Source organism: Oreochromis aureus, linkage group 11 (genome assembly GCF_013358895.1).
Source record: "Oreochromis aureus strain Israel breed Guangdong linkage group 11, ZZ_aureus, whole genome shotgun sequence".
NCBI lineage: Eukaryota > Metazoa > Chordata > Actinopteri > Cichliformes > Cichlidae > Oreochromis > Oreochromis aureus.
The window spans coordinates 22,731,140-22,745,076 of NC_052952.1; the positions used below are offsets into that span (position 1 = coordinate 22,731,140).

The 13,937-nt window shown below is 38.8% G+C and overlaps 2 protein-coding genes across 2 annotated transcripts; both read left to right on the forward strand.

The window, feature by feature from the left end:
- The first annotated feature begins 51 nt into the window (after window positions 1–51).
- Window positions 52–7,020, forward strand: nop2 (NOP2 nucleolar protein homolog (yeast)). The gene is made up of 16 exons (XM_031744178.2): window positions 52–199; window positions 1,066–1,193; window positions 1,289–1,331; window positions 1,411–1,475; window positions 2,502–2,896; window positions 3,163–3,373; window positions 3,481–3,680; window positions 3,838–3,927; window positions 4,875–4,962; window positions 5,075–5,215; window positions 5,303–5,442; window positions 5,535–5,624; window positions 5,727–5,849; window positions 5,942–6,039; window positions 6,118–6,254; window positions 6,348–7,020. Exons 2-16 carry the CDS (start codon window positions 1,088–1,090, stop codon window positions 6,770–6,772), a joined length of 2,352 nt encoding a protein of 783 aa, XP_031600038.2. The 5' UTR covers window positions 52–199; window positions 1,066–1,087; the 3' UTR covers window positions 6,773–7,020.
- Window positions 7,021–7,857: 837 nt separating this feature from the next.
- ing4 (inhibitor of growth family, member 4) lies at window positions 7,858–13,526 on the forward strand. Its single transcript, XM_031744263.2, has 8 exons — window positions 7,858–7,960; window positions 8,380–8,451; window positions 9,521–9,687; window positions 9,795–9,909; window positions 10,025–10,136; window positions 10,218–10,362; window positions 12,875–12,936; window positions 13,045–13,526. Exons 1-8 carry the CDS (start codon window positions 7,924–7,926, stop codon window positions 13,082–13,084), a joined length of 750 nt encoding a protein of 249 aa, XP_031600123.1. The 5' UTR covers window positions 7,858–7,923; the 3' UTR covers window positions 13,085–13,526.
- The last annotated feature ends 411 nt before the right edge of the window (window positions 13,527–13,937 follow it).

Sequence of the window (13,937 nt, forward strand, 5' to 3'; positions counted from 1 at the left end):
ACAGTTTTATGTTAATAAAATAAAACGTGTTTCCTCAGCGCCCTCGTTCTGCGCGCGCCACCCTTTCGTCACTATTGTGCGCCGGATGTCACGCTACAACGTGTTGAAGGAAATTTCACGTGTAGAAATTTTCGTCGTGCATCGCTCCACAATCACATTATAATTAGTGTCTGCGGACCTTAAAGTATCCAGTTTATTGGTGAGTATTTGAAGAATCGATGCTGCGATTCGCGTTGCAGCTAAAGAGCGGTTCAGTGGCGATAAGCTTTGAGTTGTAAGGGTGTACTTTTTAAAACTGTGCGGTCAGGTAATGGCTGTGAAACTGGTCACAAGTTTTTAACGAGGCTGTTTGGTAACAGTCTGATCATACATTAATATTTAAACCGTTTAATCCCCAGGGGATGAACTGGGAGAATTAGTAATAAACTATTAATCATTTGTTATAAGCAAACAAATATTTATTACTGTTTCAACAGTAAAGAGACCCTCTCTGTATCACTACATAATTTGAACACTGCTTATAATTATAAAGAGCATAGGTTGTGTTGGAGCTGAATTTATTGTAATGATGTTGGGCGGTTTTCTTTCCCGCAGATCTCCATCCAAAAAGTTTTACTTTTTTTTCTTCAGTGAAATGTCTTATTCCTGTCAAAAGCAGAGCAGCTGAGTGGCTTAAGTTTAGGTATTCAGCTCAACTCAGTTTGTAATTAGGAGTTTTACTGAAAGGAGTGATAAGATCTAAGTGCTGTGTTCCGCTTGTAGGAAAATTGAGTGGTTAAAACTGAATTGAAGTTATATAAATAGGATTTTATCAGGCATAAATGATAATTGGGGACCCCTCAAAAAAGATGTTTTAGTCAAGGAAAAGTGAAGTAATTGGGGCATCGTTTATTCAAACATAAGAGTCAAATAAGGTAACACCAATTGATTGTGTTTACTGTATGTAGAAAACCCATAATACTGTTAATATGTAATACCGCAGCCACGCTCCTCTCTTTCACATATACTGTATTTTTAGTTTTGTCTTAGGGTTTTAAAACACTCTTGCTGTGTTTTGTTTTTCAGGCTGTCTGTGTAGAACGAAATCATGGGTCGGAAGTTGGATCCCTCCAAGAAGTTGAAGAAAGGTCCGGGTAAAAAAGCCCGGAAGCAGCAGGGAGCAGAGACGGAGTTGGCCAAGTTTATAACTGACGGTAACTATCCCTTTCCAAGTCAAAAGTTTCTGTTTTGGAGGTTTAGTAAAACACTCTGTAAACATTGTGTTATTTTTTGTTTTTAATCTTTGCAGAGGACACTGGATCAAAACGTCTCTCAAGTAGAGCCAGAAAAAGGTAAGAGGTGGACTGAGGATGTAACATGACATAAAACAAATGTGTTTACAAGCTCCTAATTCATGTTAAAATGTTTCAGAGCTGCAAAGAGAATCCAGAGTTTGAAAAAGCCCAAAGATGTTGCTGAGGAAAAGCCTAAGAAAGGTAAACAATTAACTTTTGCTCAGTCTGGTCAACACATTATTTAAATATTTGCCTAGATGCAAGCATGAGATTGTTGTTTTGATGGACCATCCTTCTCCAGTATCATTACAGCTATGTAAGCAGTTGTTTATTATTGATTATCAAGAGCAGTTATGGGAATATCGGCAAGGCATATTGATCCATGGTGAACAGCCAGACTAAATGTGATTCAAAAGATTTCTATGGAAAAACAAGGATTGAAACATTTTACTTCACCCAGATTGGGGTTTCTGCGGCTCGTTGGCAGCATCTGCTGTTCGTCCTCTTGGGTCTCACCACCTGAAGGAGGGGTTCTAGTGGTTCTGTGCTATGTAGGTCAGGAGGTGGCCTTGTTGGTCTAATCCCCAGTTACTGAAACTGGTTCATTAAGTATCTCAGAATTTTGTTCATGAGTGAGGGGAGACAGGAGCAGGAGACGGGTAGAAGGATTGGTGCGTTAGCAGTTATGCAGCTGCTGTACTGGTTTACTGTGGTGTGAGCTCTGGGTAGTGACTGAAAGAATAAGATTGCTGATATAACCAGCAGAAATGAACTCCTTTTGAAGGCTGTCTGGACTCATCCTTAAAGTTCGGGTGAGGAGGTTGTGCATTCAGGAGTGGCTTTGAGTGGAGCCATTATTCCTGCACATGGAAAAAATCTAGTTGAAGTGGTTAGGGCATCTCACCAGGAAGACTCTTTGGCACCTCCTAAGTGAGTTGTTTCAAGCCCGTTCCACTGGGAAGAGGTCCTGGGGCTGTCCACAGGCTTTTGAGCTTGCATCTCTCGGCTGGCTTGCTAACAGCTTGGTCCACTCGTCAGTCCACTCCCAATCCTGAATAGGATAACTGAAAGGGAATGGAGGGAGGGAGGGATGGATATTGATTATTAATGCATCTTGTATGTGTCATGATTTCAGCTCATGACATTTAAGACCCTTAAATGTCAAGGAAACAAATGAATAAATACACATATATTTACTGTTTTTTCTTTTTTTCTTTCTCCCTAAAGGGTTCACAGATGAGAACAGCAAATGGTTGAAACCGTCAAAGAGGAAGCGCAAGATTGATGAACAAGAAAGTGAGGATGACAGTGATGAACACTGGGAAGAAGATGATGATGAGGAGGAAGAGGAAGAAAAGGTAATAGAAAAGAAGGGAGGAAAAGACCAGCAGAAGAAGGGTGTAAAAGGAGTGAAAAAAGAGGAGGCCGATGATGACGACGACGATGATGATGATGATGATGATGTTGAAGGCGATGATGATGATGATGATGATGATGATGAAGGCGACGATGATGATGATGATGAAGGCGATGATGATGATGAAGACGATGACATGGTTGACGACTATGGTGTTCAGGATGACAGCGATGAAGCAGCAGAAGATGACAGTGATGGAGAGGATGTATGTGCTCTTTCTAACCTTTTTTACCCTTTTAAAATTTTTTTTCTTTAGTGTTATTCAGAAGCTGAAACGAAATATTCTTCCAGCCTGGAAATGTGAAGATTGAAGCCTTATTTTATTAGAAAATTTTCACTTATGAGCTACAAAATCGGGAGAGTATTCTGCTTTCAGTGGCATTAGGCCTTATTACAGTTAGTTTTTTTAAGAGAACATTGTAACAGAGGCTAGTTAACTTAGTGCTGTTTTGGTTTTTGTTCTACCTCCAGCTTCTTCCCATTGAACGCGCAGCCAAGAAAGAAAAAAAGCAGAAAAAGTCCAAAGCTCCTGATAGTGATGAAGATGACGATGATGAAGAGGATGACGAGGAGGAGGAGGAGGAGGAGGAACAGAAATCTGATGCTGACATGGATGAGGAAGATGAACTAAAAACAAACATTGACGAAGAAGATAAATTCAGGCTTCCTAAACCAGAAGAGGGTGAGTTTCTGTGAAGTTTTTGTCTTTTAAAGCAGCAAATATGCAAAAAGATTTCTCTGATTTTCTACAAACAATCAAAACTTATTTTTTTGGTCCACATTTTCTAGGACTTCTGCCTCTAGATCTGAAGGCAATCTATCAGCGGATAAAGGACAACATTGACCTCCTGTGCAATTTCTCAACAAAAAGAGAAGAGGGGAAAGACCGAGCAGACTACATCTCACTTCTGAAAAAAGATCTCTGCACCTATTACAGCTACAACGAGTTCCTCATTGAAAAATTTATGGACCTATTCCCTCTTTCAGAGGTGTGTTTTCTTCCGTGCATTTTTTTTTTCGTGTGTTTGTTTGTTTGTTTTGTCATTTGATTTAAAAGAATTCACAGATGCATTGATTTAAACATGCAAGGTCTAGCTGAGAATATCTTTTTGACTTCAAACATTATATTTTCATTCTGCCTTACAGCTGGTTGATTTCCTCGAGGCCAATGAAATTCATAGACCTGTCACTATTCGAACCAATACACTGAAAACAAGGAGGCGGGACCTTGCACAGGTAGGTGCCTGATCTTAAGAGACATGGACTAAATTTGCATTAGAGTATTTTAACAAGTTAAAATGCATAATGTATGTCATGCCTGTTAGCTATTTTGTAGTTTATTGCTTTAAAGAGTGTATCTGTTGTGATATAGAATTGTTTTTGTTGAACAAAAACTTGGCAACCAGGACGAAGAATTCTGTACTTAGGTTAGCATTTTCAGAAGAAAGGTGCAGTATATTTGGATGGGAATAAAAGTAAAATCTATAGAATATTACATGCATATTATATGTATTAATGGATTTACTGTTGATTATGGAGTTAAGATGCAAAGTCTCACAAGCCTAAAAAGCAGTCTGCCACATCTGCCAATGTGATCAGGGAGAAATGTGCATCCCCTGCCTGGCTGATACTTGCTGGATGTTGGTTGCTAAAATCTTTTGCACAGAGGGCGCGGCGCCATAAGCCTCCTATTGAGGGCTGTGGTCACCCTTATTGTGGGAGGGGCCAACTTCTCAAACACTTGCCAAGTGGTTATAAAACTTGGAAAAAGTGTGACGCAAACTGGAGACATTCACCCTCAGATTAAAAGCTGTGCCTTACAGCTCCATCTAGCCCATTTTAAAATGTGCAGCTTTTCTCTTTGAGGGCAAATGCTCCCTGTTCCTGGTTTGCGTTGCACTTTTCATACATTCACTAGCACTTGGCAAGTCAGCACGTTCCATACAAATTATGGGCAATCTGCTAGTGAGCAAAGTAAACACAAGATTTTTTTTTTTTGGTGCCACAGCTTATTCAACTTTGCAGCCGATTTCACGCAGCAACTGCCAGCAACCACTCGCCAACCAATCTGACTGGTCTCTAGACACATAACTGGGAGCTAACAGGAAAAACTACTTGCATGTCAGGAGGAAACTCAAGTCTTTACATATTGAATTCACTGGTTTCTGCTTTTCCTTGTTTAGGCTTTAATCAACAGAGGAGTGAACCTTGATCCACTGGGGAAATGGTCTAAAGTGGGTTTGGTTATCTATGACTCCTCAGTACCTGTAGGTAGGTTTCAATACAGTCATGTCAGTGACCAACTTAAGCAAATAAGGATGCTCACTGGGGAATATCTGAGTATGACTACAGCTCTAACTCCGATTCTTTACATGTTAACTAGGTGCAACTCCGGAGTATCTGGCCGGTCATTATATGCTCCAAGGAGCCTCCAGCTTTCTGCCAGTCATGGCGCTGTCTCCACAGGAGGGAGAGTTGGTGTTGGACATGAGCTCAGCTCCAGGAGGAAAGACTACCTATATTGGTAAGATGTGTTGGCTTTATTGCAAATTATGTTGTTATTTCACCCTTAAAAATAGTGGAGTCCTTATGCAGTTGTTCTCACCCTTAGCTCAGCTGATGAGAAACACAGGGGTAATAGTGGCTAATGATGCCAATGCTGAAAGACTGAAGAGTGTGGTGGGAAACATCCACCGTCTGGGGGTCACCAACACTGTGGTCTGCAACTACGACGGCAGAGAGTTCCCAAAGGTATCCTGTCTAAATGTGTAGATAAGCAATATCTGTGGGATTAAGCCTTATTAGAGTTTTAATGTTCTGACCTGTTGAAATTCTGCTTTAAGGTAATGGGTGGGTTTGATAGGGTGCTGCTTGATGCACCTTGCTCAGGCACAGGAGTCATTGCTAAAGATCCAGCTGTGAAGACAAGCAAGGTAAAACCAAAAAAGAAACTTTTTCTGTCTTTATACACATGTCTGTTTGCTTTAAGTAGTGTGCTAATACTTGTTTCTTTTTGCCCTTCTGTTCACTGACAGGATGAGGTGGATATCAATCGCTGTGCTCACTTGCAGAAAGAATTGATTCTGTCTGCCATCGACTCGGTCAATGCGGATTCCCCATCGGGAGGATATCTGGTCTACTGCACGTGTTCAATAACTGTATGTGGAAACTCTGAATTTCTACCACATTTATGTACAAACATAGTAAATATCAGACGAGCTTGGTAAGTGATTGTATTATTTTCAACTAGGTGGAAGAGAATGAATGGGTGGTGGACTACGCTTTAAAGAAAAGAAATGTCAAATTAGTTCCCACAGGACTCGACTTTGGCAAGGAAGGCTTTACCAAGTAAGTTGGATAACCAGTGAAAGTATTTTAGGAGCAAGTAAGAAACTGAATAAAACATGAATATTTTCCTTCTTTTAGTTTCAAAAAGTTCAGATTTCATCCGACTCTGCGACTCACGCGACGATTTTACCCTCACTCCCACAACATGGACGGATTCTTTGTGGCCAAGCTGAAGAAGTTCTCCAACATAATTCCAACTGCACCACCAGGGAATGGTAAGAGCTTTTGTCATAGCTTCATGCCCACGTTGATTATGATATTTTCCCTGTTTATCACTAACTAAACATCTGTCTCTGTTGCTGTTGTAGAAGATGAGAAGGCAGAGGCTCCTGAGACGACAGCGGCCACAGAAGCTCCTGAAGAGAAAAGGTCCAAGAGCGACAAGACAAAGAAGACTGTCCTCAACAAGGCAGGCAGCCTGAAGCAAGAAAACAAAGCCAATGGAACTGTAGCCACAAAAAAGGCAAACATCAACTCACAAGGCAAAAAGGAGTTGCATACTGGACCAAAAAAGGCAAAAGTCGCCAAGATGGATGGAGAAACTGTGAAGGGCACAGAAGCCAAGAAGACAACAGATGATGGTAAAGCATCAAAAGCTGACACAAAGGAAGGAACCAGGTTTGAGAAAAAGCAGGCCAAAAAGAGGATAACACCCATGAAGGCCAAGAACAGAATGGGAAAGAATAAATTCAACAAGTTGAAGCACATGTTGCAAAAACAAAACGCAGAGTGACAGTGTGTTAAATGCATGTTTGGATTTTTTTAAAGCTTTGTTACACACGTGGATCCACCTCTGTCTGATGAAGCTGTTCTGTTTGTGCAGCCAGTTTGTGTCAAACGTGATTGTAACATGGCTGCCTGCTGATGATTGGACTCACAAACAATGCTCCTACTAAAGCTGGAGCTTTCTTTTTTATTTCTGTATACAGATTCAATGCTTTCCATAATTCTGTGAGAAATAAATCTTTTAAGAACACTTACTACTGACCTATGAATCATTCACACACAAAAAAGGCACGCAACTCAAAGGATGAACCAGTGTTGTGTCCAAACATGTCAAATTATTCCCAAAGAGCTTTTAGCTGAAAACTTGTTTATTTCAGCGCAATGTGCAGTGTGTCCTTAAAAAGAATTTGAGGAAATTGGAGAAATGGAGGAGTGGTGGGTATAAAAAAACAATCTACAGCAGATGAACAGTGTTTAAAAGTAATTTTCTTAAAGAACTAACAAATCCAGCAAAGACTTGACACAGGACCTGAGAGGTCCTTCTGAATTCATCTAATGTTTCTTGAAGGGTCATCAGAAATCTCAGCAGTTCTTGACAGTCACCGTTCTGTTGTCTAAAGAATGAAAATGGGGAAAAAATTGAGGTATGGCAGGTTAGACAAGAACTGGAGTGAAAATCAGTGGAAACGGGTCTTGTAGACTTACAAATCCAAATCATCACCACTGATGTTTACATGTGTTCCAATAAATTGCTGCACCTATTTCACATTTTCAGAAAATATAAAGAAATTTCTTGTATATGTTTTGTAATTCACAAGGTCGTTTCATTTATTTATTGTCATTCAGTTACCTAAAAACGTTTATAGTTTTATTCTTTAGTTGAGATTAACTATAATAACCTTGCTAAAAATACATTTAAAATGGGGATTCTGACGATTTCTAAAAGGAGTGAAGTTATCCTATCATTTTAAATGATCTCGGACGCTCTTGCATACCTGTTAGTGTTTATTACCCATATGATAATTTGAATATTACACTTGTAATTGGCAGTACTTTGGTGGCTGTTGATTCTTCCTTCGGTGTTGTGTGCGCTCTGGAAATAACCAATCAGATCAGCTCTATCTCGGTCCGGAAGCTGTGTTGTTTACATTTTCCAAGATGGCGGCGGGAATGTATTTGGAGCATTATTTGGACAGTAAGTGAATTTGTACGTGCTTCTGACGCATTGAAAAACATCCTTAGTCGTTTTATAGTTTAATTTCTTTGTGTAGTGTATCTCCTGATCAGCTTCAGTGCGGAAGGGAGTGTTCTAACGGTTTCCTAATGGTCAGGGGTTTAGGCTCAGTCTATTTGCTGGAACAGCGCGTCGCACGGGAGCAAAGAAAGGCTCGTAAGCATTCTGTATTGCCACTACTGGCACAAGTTAAATGCAGTTAGCATTCATAGGCAGCTGTATTTGTGCCACTTGTTGTTTAATGGGGTGCTTGAGAATTTTAAAGCTTAACCGAAAAAGCATCACTTCAGACATTAGATTGAGCTAGCCAGTGTTGTTATTTCATTGTTTCGTGTTGATGTCTTAAAAATCTTTGTTCTCCTGCCTTCCTGCCACACCAGGCATAGAAAACCTGCCATTCGAGTTGCAGAGGAACTTTAATTTGATGAGGGATCTAGATCAACGCACAGAGGGTAAGCTCAGTGAACACGGATCTTCATTAACCCACAAAACACGGTACTTTATAATGGAGGTAAATGGGTTACCCCCATACAGGGACCCCAACGAAAGTCCGAGGAATCATTAGATTTCTAACCAAAAAAAGCCTTGTTCTAAAAAAACAACAACCCCTAATTATTGTTATTATTGTTTTCTTCTTATTATCACCTGTATGTACTTTTATTTAGTGCTCTTAAATTGACCCAGCTCGCACCCTATCTCAATGTGTAATGAGGAGTCGCATAATAACATTTTTAAGTCATCTTGATTTATATATTACTTTTTAAACCCCAAAACAAATAAATGATCAACAACATTAAAACAAGAATAAGGAAATTAAATAAATACAAATAATAATAACAACAACAACAACAACAACAACAACAATAATAATAATAATAATAATAATAATAGTAGTACAGAGTAAAAACAGTTAGGTGTGTTATTATGTATTTATATGTCCTAAGCAAAAACATTTTTAAAGGTTTGGTGTGGTGGTTAGTGCTGTCTACTTACAGCAAGTAGGTCCTGGGTTTAAATCCAGTTGAAGTCCTTCTGCCTGAAGTTTACATGTTCTCCCGGTACTTGTATGGGTTCTCTCCGGGTGCTTTGGCATCTTCCCACAGTTCAAAGACATGCATGGAATTAGATTAATTGGTGATTCTAAATTTGTTGTCTGTCTGTCAGTGTTAGCTGTGCAAATAGAAGGGCAAGCTGTGCAGGGTGTATCCTGCTTATGGCAGCTGGGATAGGCTCCAGCCACCCCAGCAACCAGAAACGGATAAGGAGAAGAAGATGAATGGATAGAACCCAAAAGTTGATGAACATTTTTGAAGCCTTAAGATCATAATTCACTGTTTTAGGTTGCTGGTTTTATGCCAGTTAAATAAGAAAACTGAATATCCAATTGTGTTATTTTAAAAAACATTTTGACTTATTTGTGTGAGGTATTAAAATTATATTCGTAATCACAGACAGCATTGTTTAGAAGTTCTTCTCATCTTTTTTTAAAAAAAAAAATTATGATTATTATTATTTTTTTAGATCTTAAAGGCCAGATAGACTCTCTGGCTAAAGAATACACTGCCAACGCCCGGACTCTCTCCTCTGAGCAAAAGCTGTCCATACTGAGGCAGATCCAGCAGTCATACAGTAAATGCAAGGAGTTTGGAGATGATAAAGTGCAGCTGGCCATGCAGACCTATGAAATGGTTGGTATCTTAGAAAATAAACATATTTTAGACATGTTTATTAGAAAAAATAACTTGATAAATACACTGCCCTGTATTTGAGTAAGCATGGCCTGAATTTTGTGCAGGTGGATAAACACATCAGACGTCTGGACACGGATCTGGCTCGGTTTGAGGCTGACCTGAAGGAAAAGCAAATCGAGAGCACAGACTATGATTCCACCTCTAGTAAGGGGAAGAAGGGTGGGTTAACACTGTATTTGCCCCCAGTTTTTTATTTTGTTGAATTAGTTACGTGCTCAGTTAAGTAAATCCATACTCATTATAATGTATGTCTTGCATGCTTTTGTAATCCCAGGAGATTCCAGGCAAAAAGAGAAGAAGGCAGCTAAAACAAGGTCTAAAGTGAAGAGTTCAGATGAAGACGGCAGTCCTAAGAGTGCACAGAAGAAAGTGAAACTCCTTCAGCCGTATGTTGGGCGCTGTTTAGTTTTTGATGGTCTCGTCATTGTTATTTCTTTTTCTCACACACAACATTTTTTAATCATCAGAGGAGAATTCAACAGCCCTTCTTCCAACTTTGGGAACGTGCACCCATCCGATGTGCTGGATATGCCAGTGGACCCCAACGAGCCCACCTACTGCCTATGTCATCAGGTCTCCTATGGCGAGATGATCGGCTGTGACAACACTGATGTGAGTTTTGTATTAAAATGCCCTCTTACACTCAATCAGAGGACACATGAGATCGGTATAGACACAAGTTTACATTTAATGTTGATGAATGTGTGTTGTCGTTTGAAAAGCTACATGGTTTAGAGCACAAGTCTTTAACAGAAAGAGCGCAAGTGTAGCAACCAAAATGTTTACACTGAAAACTATAGCAAATAATAAAGTCTTTGGTTGACTTTCTGTTAGGTATAAATCCTTTACAGACTTCAAATATTCACGTATTTTCTTGTTGTTCATCAATGTGAAGAGGCTCATTTGATATAAAATCAAGAAAATATGAAAATACTTCCCATCTGTATCACGTTTTTTGTTGTTGTTGTAGGTAAAAAAAAAAACTGAGATAGCTGGGTTAGGCTCCAGCCCATTTGTGACCCTGAACTTGACAAACACTTAAGAAAATAAATGCATGGATATTACTTTAATCGATTTAATGAAGCAAATCAAAATTTGCGTAATTAAATACTATCAATGTATTTTGAGTTACAGGTACTTAAAGCACATAATAGTGGGCAGAAATTTTGCACATCTTTGTTTGCCTCATTTTTTTTTTCCCCCCAGTATTTTTCAGCCATCAAACGTCAGAAGAGCTGTAGCTAAACGAAAATGTTAGGGCTAAAAAACATTTAAGCTCTGTGAGAAACCTCAACCAAATCAATTTTATAACCCACTTCAAGTGTCATAATGTGAAGACAAATCATACAGAGTAACAGAAACAAGCACTGGTGTTCTGAACGCTTTGTATATTTTCTGATGTTTTCTGGCTCTTTTCACTGGAGAAAAGAGCATTTTGTGTAAACACACAGAGGAGGCTAGACCACAGAGGGTCTTGGGATTCTTTCTTTGCAGTTTCTTGCTTCATTTTGCTTGTGACAGTTGTCTTTTGGCATAAGATGGCATGTCCCTTTTTATTGTCTTTACTGAACTTGAGAGGGAGATGTCCAGTTGTTTGGGTTCAGTGTGCTGTCCTTATCTGCATATCCACTGATCCCATTTTGTTTGGCAATAACAAAATGAAATATATTAATCATTGCCCACTTTTATTTGAGTTATGTTCTGTTATGTTTCAATATGAACCAAATGAAAAGAGGTCTGGTTATAGTGAAATACTCACACACATCCCTCTGATGTTGTCAGAACCACCAAACATAGGGAAACAGGTTTTTTTTTTTTTTTCATTTAGTGTTTATAGCCGGTATATTTTTAACTTGGCAGAATATACATGTGTTTGTTTTAACCAGTTACAGTATGTGGAAAGGTTTTTTTTTCCAAGATGACTGGTCTTGTCAGTTTTTAGCTTATTCTACAGGAGAAGAATGTTCATAATTGGACACATCAAGGAAAGGAGCATAGAAAAGAGAAGAAAATGAGGCTGCATTAACAAAAATACAGCAGCTACTTTAGTAGTTTAGACCTGTTCAGCTGTTCATTAATGCAAAGAACTAATTAGCCAGTCAATGACAGCAACTCAATGCATGTAGCTATGGTCAAGGACCTGCTGAAGTTTCATCTGAGCATCAGAATGAGGAAGAAAGTTGAATTAAGTGACTTTGAATGTGACATCATCACCATCGTGGAGCTTCATGGATATGCGTCTGACAAATCTGCAGCAACTGTGTGACGCTATCATGTCAGTTCGGACCAAAATCTCTGAGAACGTAATCAACACCTTGTCTCTGTGCCACAAAGAACTAAGCAGCTCTGAAGGCAAAACGAGGTCTAACTTGGTACTAACAAGGCCTACCTAATAAAGTCTCTGGTGAGTGCACATTTATGCAATAAAGGCAAAGCCAGAGGGTTGTGGAAAATGGTTTAATATGTAGTAAATCACCTTCTAGTTCTAATTTCCCGTTACTTATTTGCTTATAATGGCGTTTTAAGTGGATGGAGCTCTGCTGTTATCAGATTTAAAGATCCATCTGTACATCTTAACAAAGGAAGAGAGGTTGCATTTGGAAGTGAGTAAATGACAATGTGTCCCTTTGTGACATTTAATAAAGCGCACAAAATGTGGTACCTTCACTGGTCCCTTTAATGAAGGAATGATATTATTTATTTTAATATCAATAAATACCATCCACATATCAAAAAAGGTCACGACTGTATAATTGTATCATACAGAGCTGAATCTGCGAGCATTAAATCAGATTAATAATAAAAAATAGAAGCTGAAATGGTATTATGTGTCTGTTATACTTTATAAAGTGCATGTACAGGCTCTCTCTTACATACATTTCCAAGATGCTAACCATAAATTAAGACGCTGCAGCCCGGTGCCACTCGCTGTGTGGATAAGGTCACAGATGGCAGTGTGACTGATTTATTAGCAGAAGCCACACTGTGAATATTACATGTGATGGCTCTTTTTGAACAGATTGTTCTCCATCATGTGTTCTAGAAAAATGTGATTTTTGTCTGTCCCAACTGCTTCATTTGCACAAGACTTACCAGTATTTTTTTTGTTTTTGTCTTTTTCCAGTGCTCCATTGAGTGGTTCCATTTCGCATGTGTGGGACTGACAACCAAACCAAGAGGCAAATGGTAAAAAAAAACTAAAGTGAAATTGAGACTGTGATCTAATTTAACAAATGTGTTCAGTCAGAGTGTTGAAAGTATGCACCCTCACCACTCTTCATTTATGCTATGCAGGTACTGTCCACGGTGCTCTCAGGACAGAAAGAGGAAGTGAGAACACCTGATTCTCCTGGAACGAAACACGGACTCTGATCAGATGGAAAATGAGAAGAATATTTCTTCATTAGTTACTAGAACTTTTTGTTTCTCATCTTCCTTAACATTTGGTGCTTTTTAAATTTTGGTTTATGTACTTGCCTTGGTCTGATGCAGAATGTTTGAAGGAGCCAAGTGTTACAAATGTATTTAAATTTTGCTTTTTTTTTTTAAAAAAAATGGTTAACACTAATTTTGAGTTTTTGTTGTTACCTTTGGTGCTCTTTTTGTGACTTTTTTTTTTTTTTTTTTTTACATTTTATTTTCTGAGTGATTAATAAACACTATAACTGCCCATAATGGTATGACATTTGAATTTTCCATGATACTCTATACCGTATTCACATGTACAACTACAAAATTGTATTTTCTTCCAAAAAAAAAGACCATGGATGATTTGATGCTTTGTCATATGGTTAGTTTCTTGTGCTTAGCCTTGGAACACTAGTTTAATTTTTCGATATAAGAAGAGGGCAAATTTTTAAAAAAAAATGCTGCAACTTGACAGTATTAGTCACCTGTGGTAGTGAATTGAACCATTTCATTTTTAACATTTGACTGAGTGCTGCATAGGAAGTAAGAAATTTTTTTTGAAAAGTATTGTCATTTCTGTAGCTGAAATATTGGTACCGGGGAGAGGGGGTGATTGTGTTTCAATCATTTGAATACAGCTACTACCTCAAAAACCTTTTCTCTGTCCTCCTTTGTGTCTCTCTCCGTTTTTAATTGTGGTTTGTAAAGTTTCTGACTTTGTGCTGTAGTGCGCACGAGCGTCCGGCAGGTGGCAATGTTCGGTCAAACAGCAGCACGTC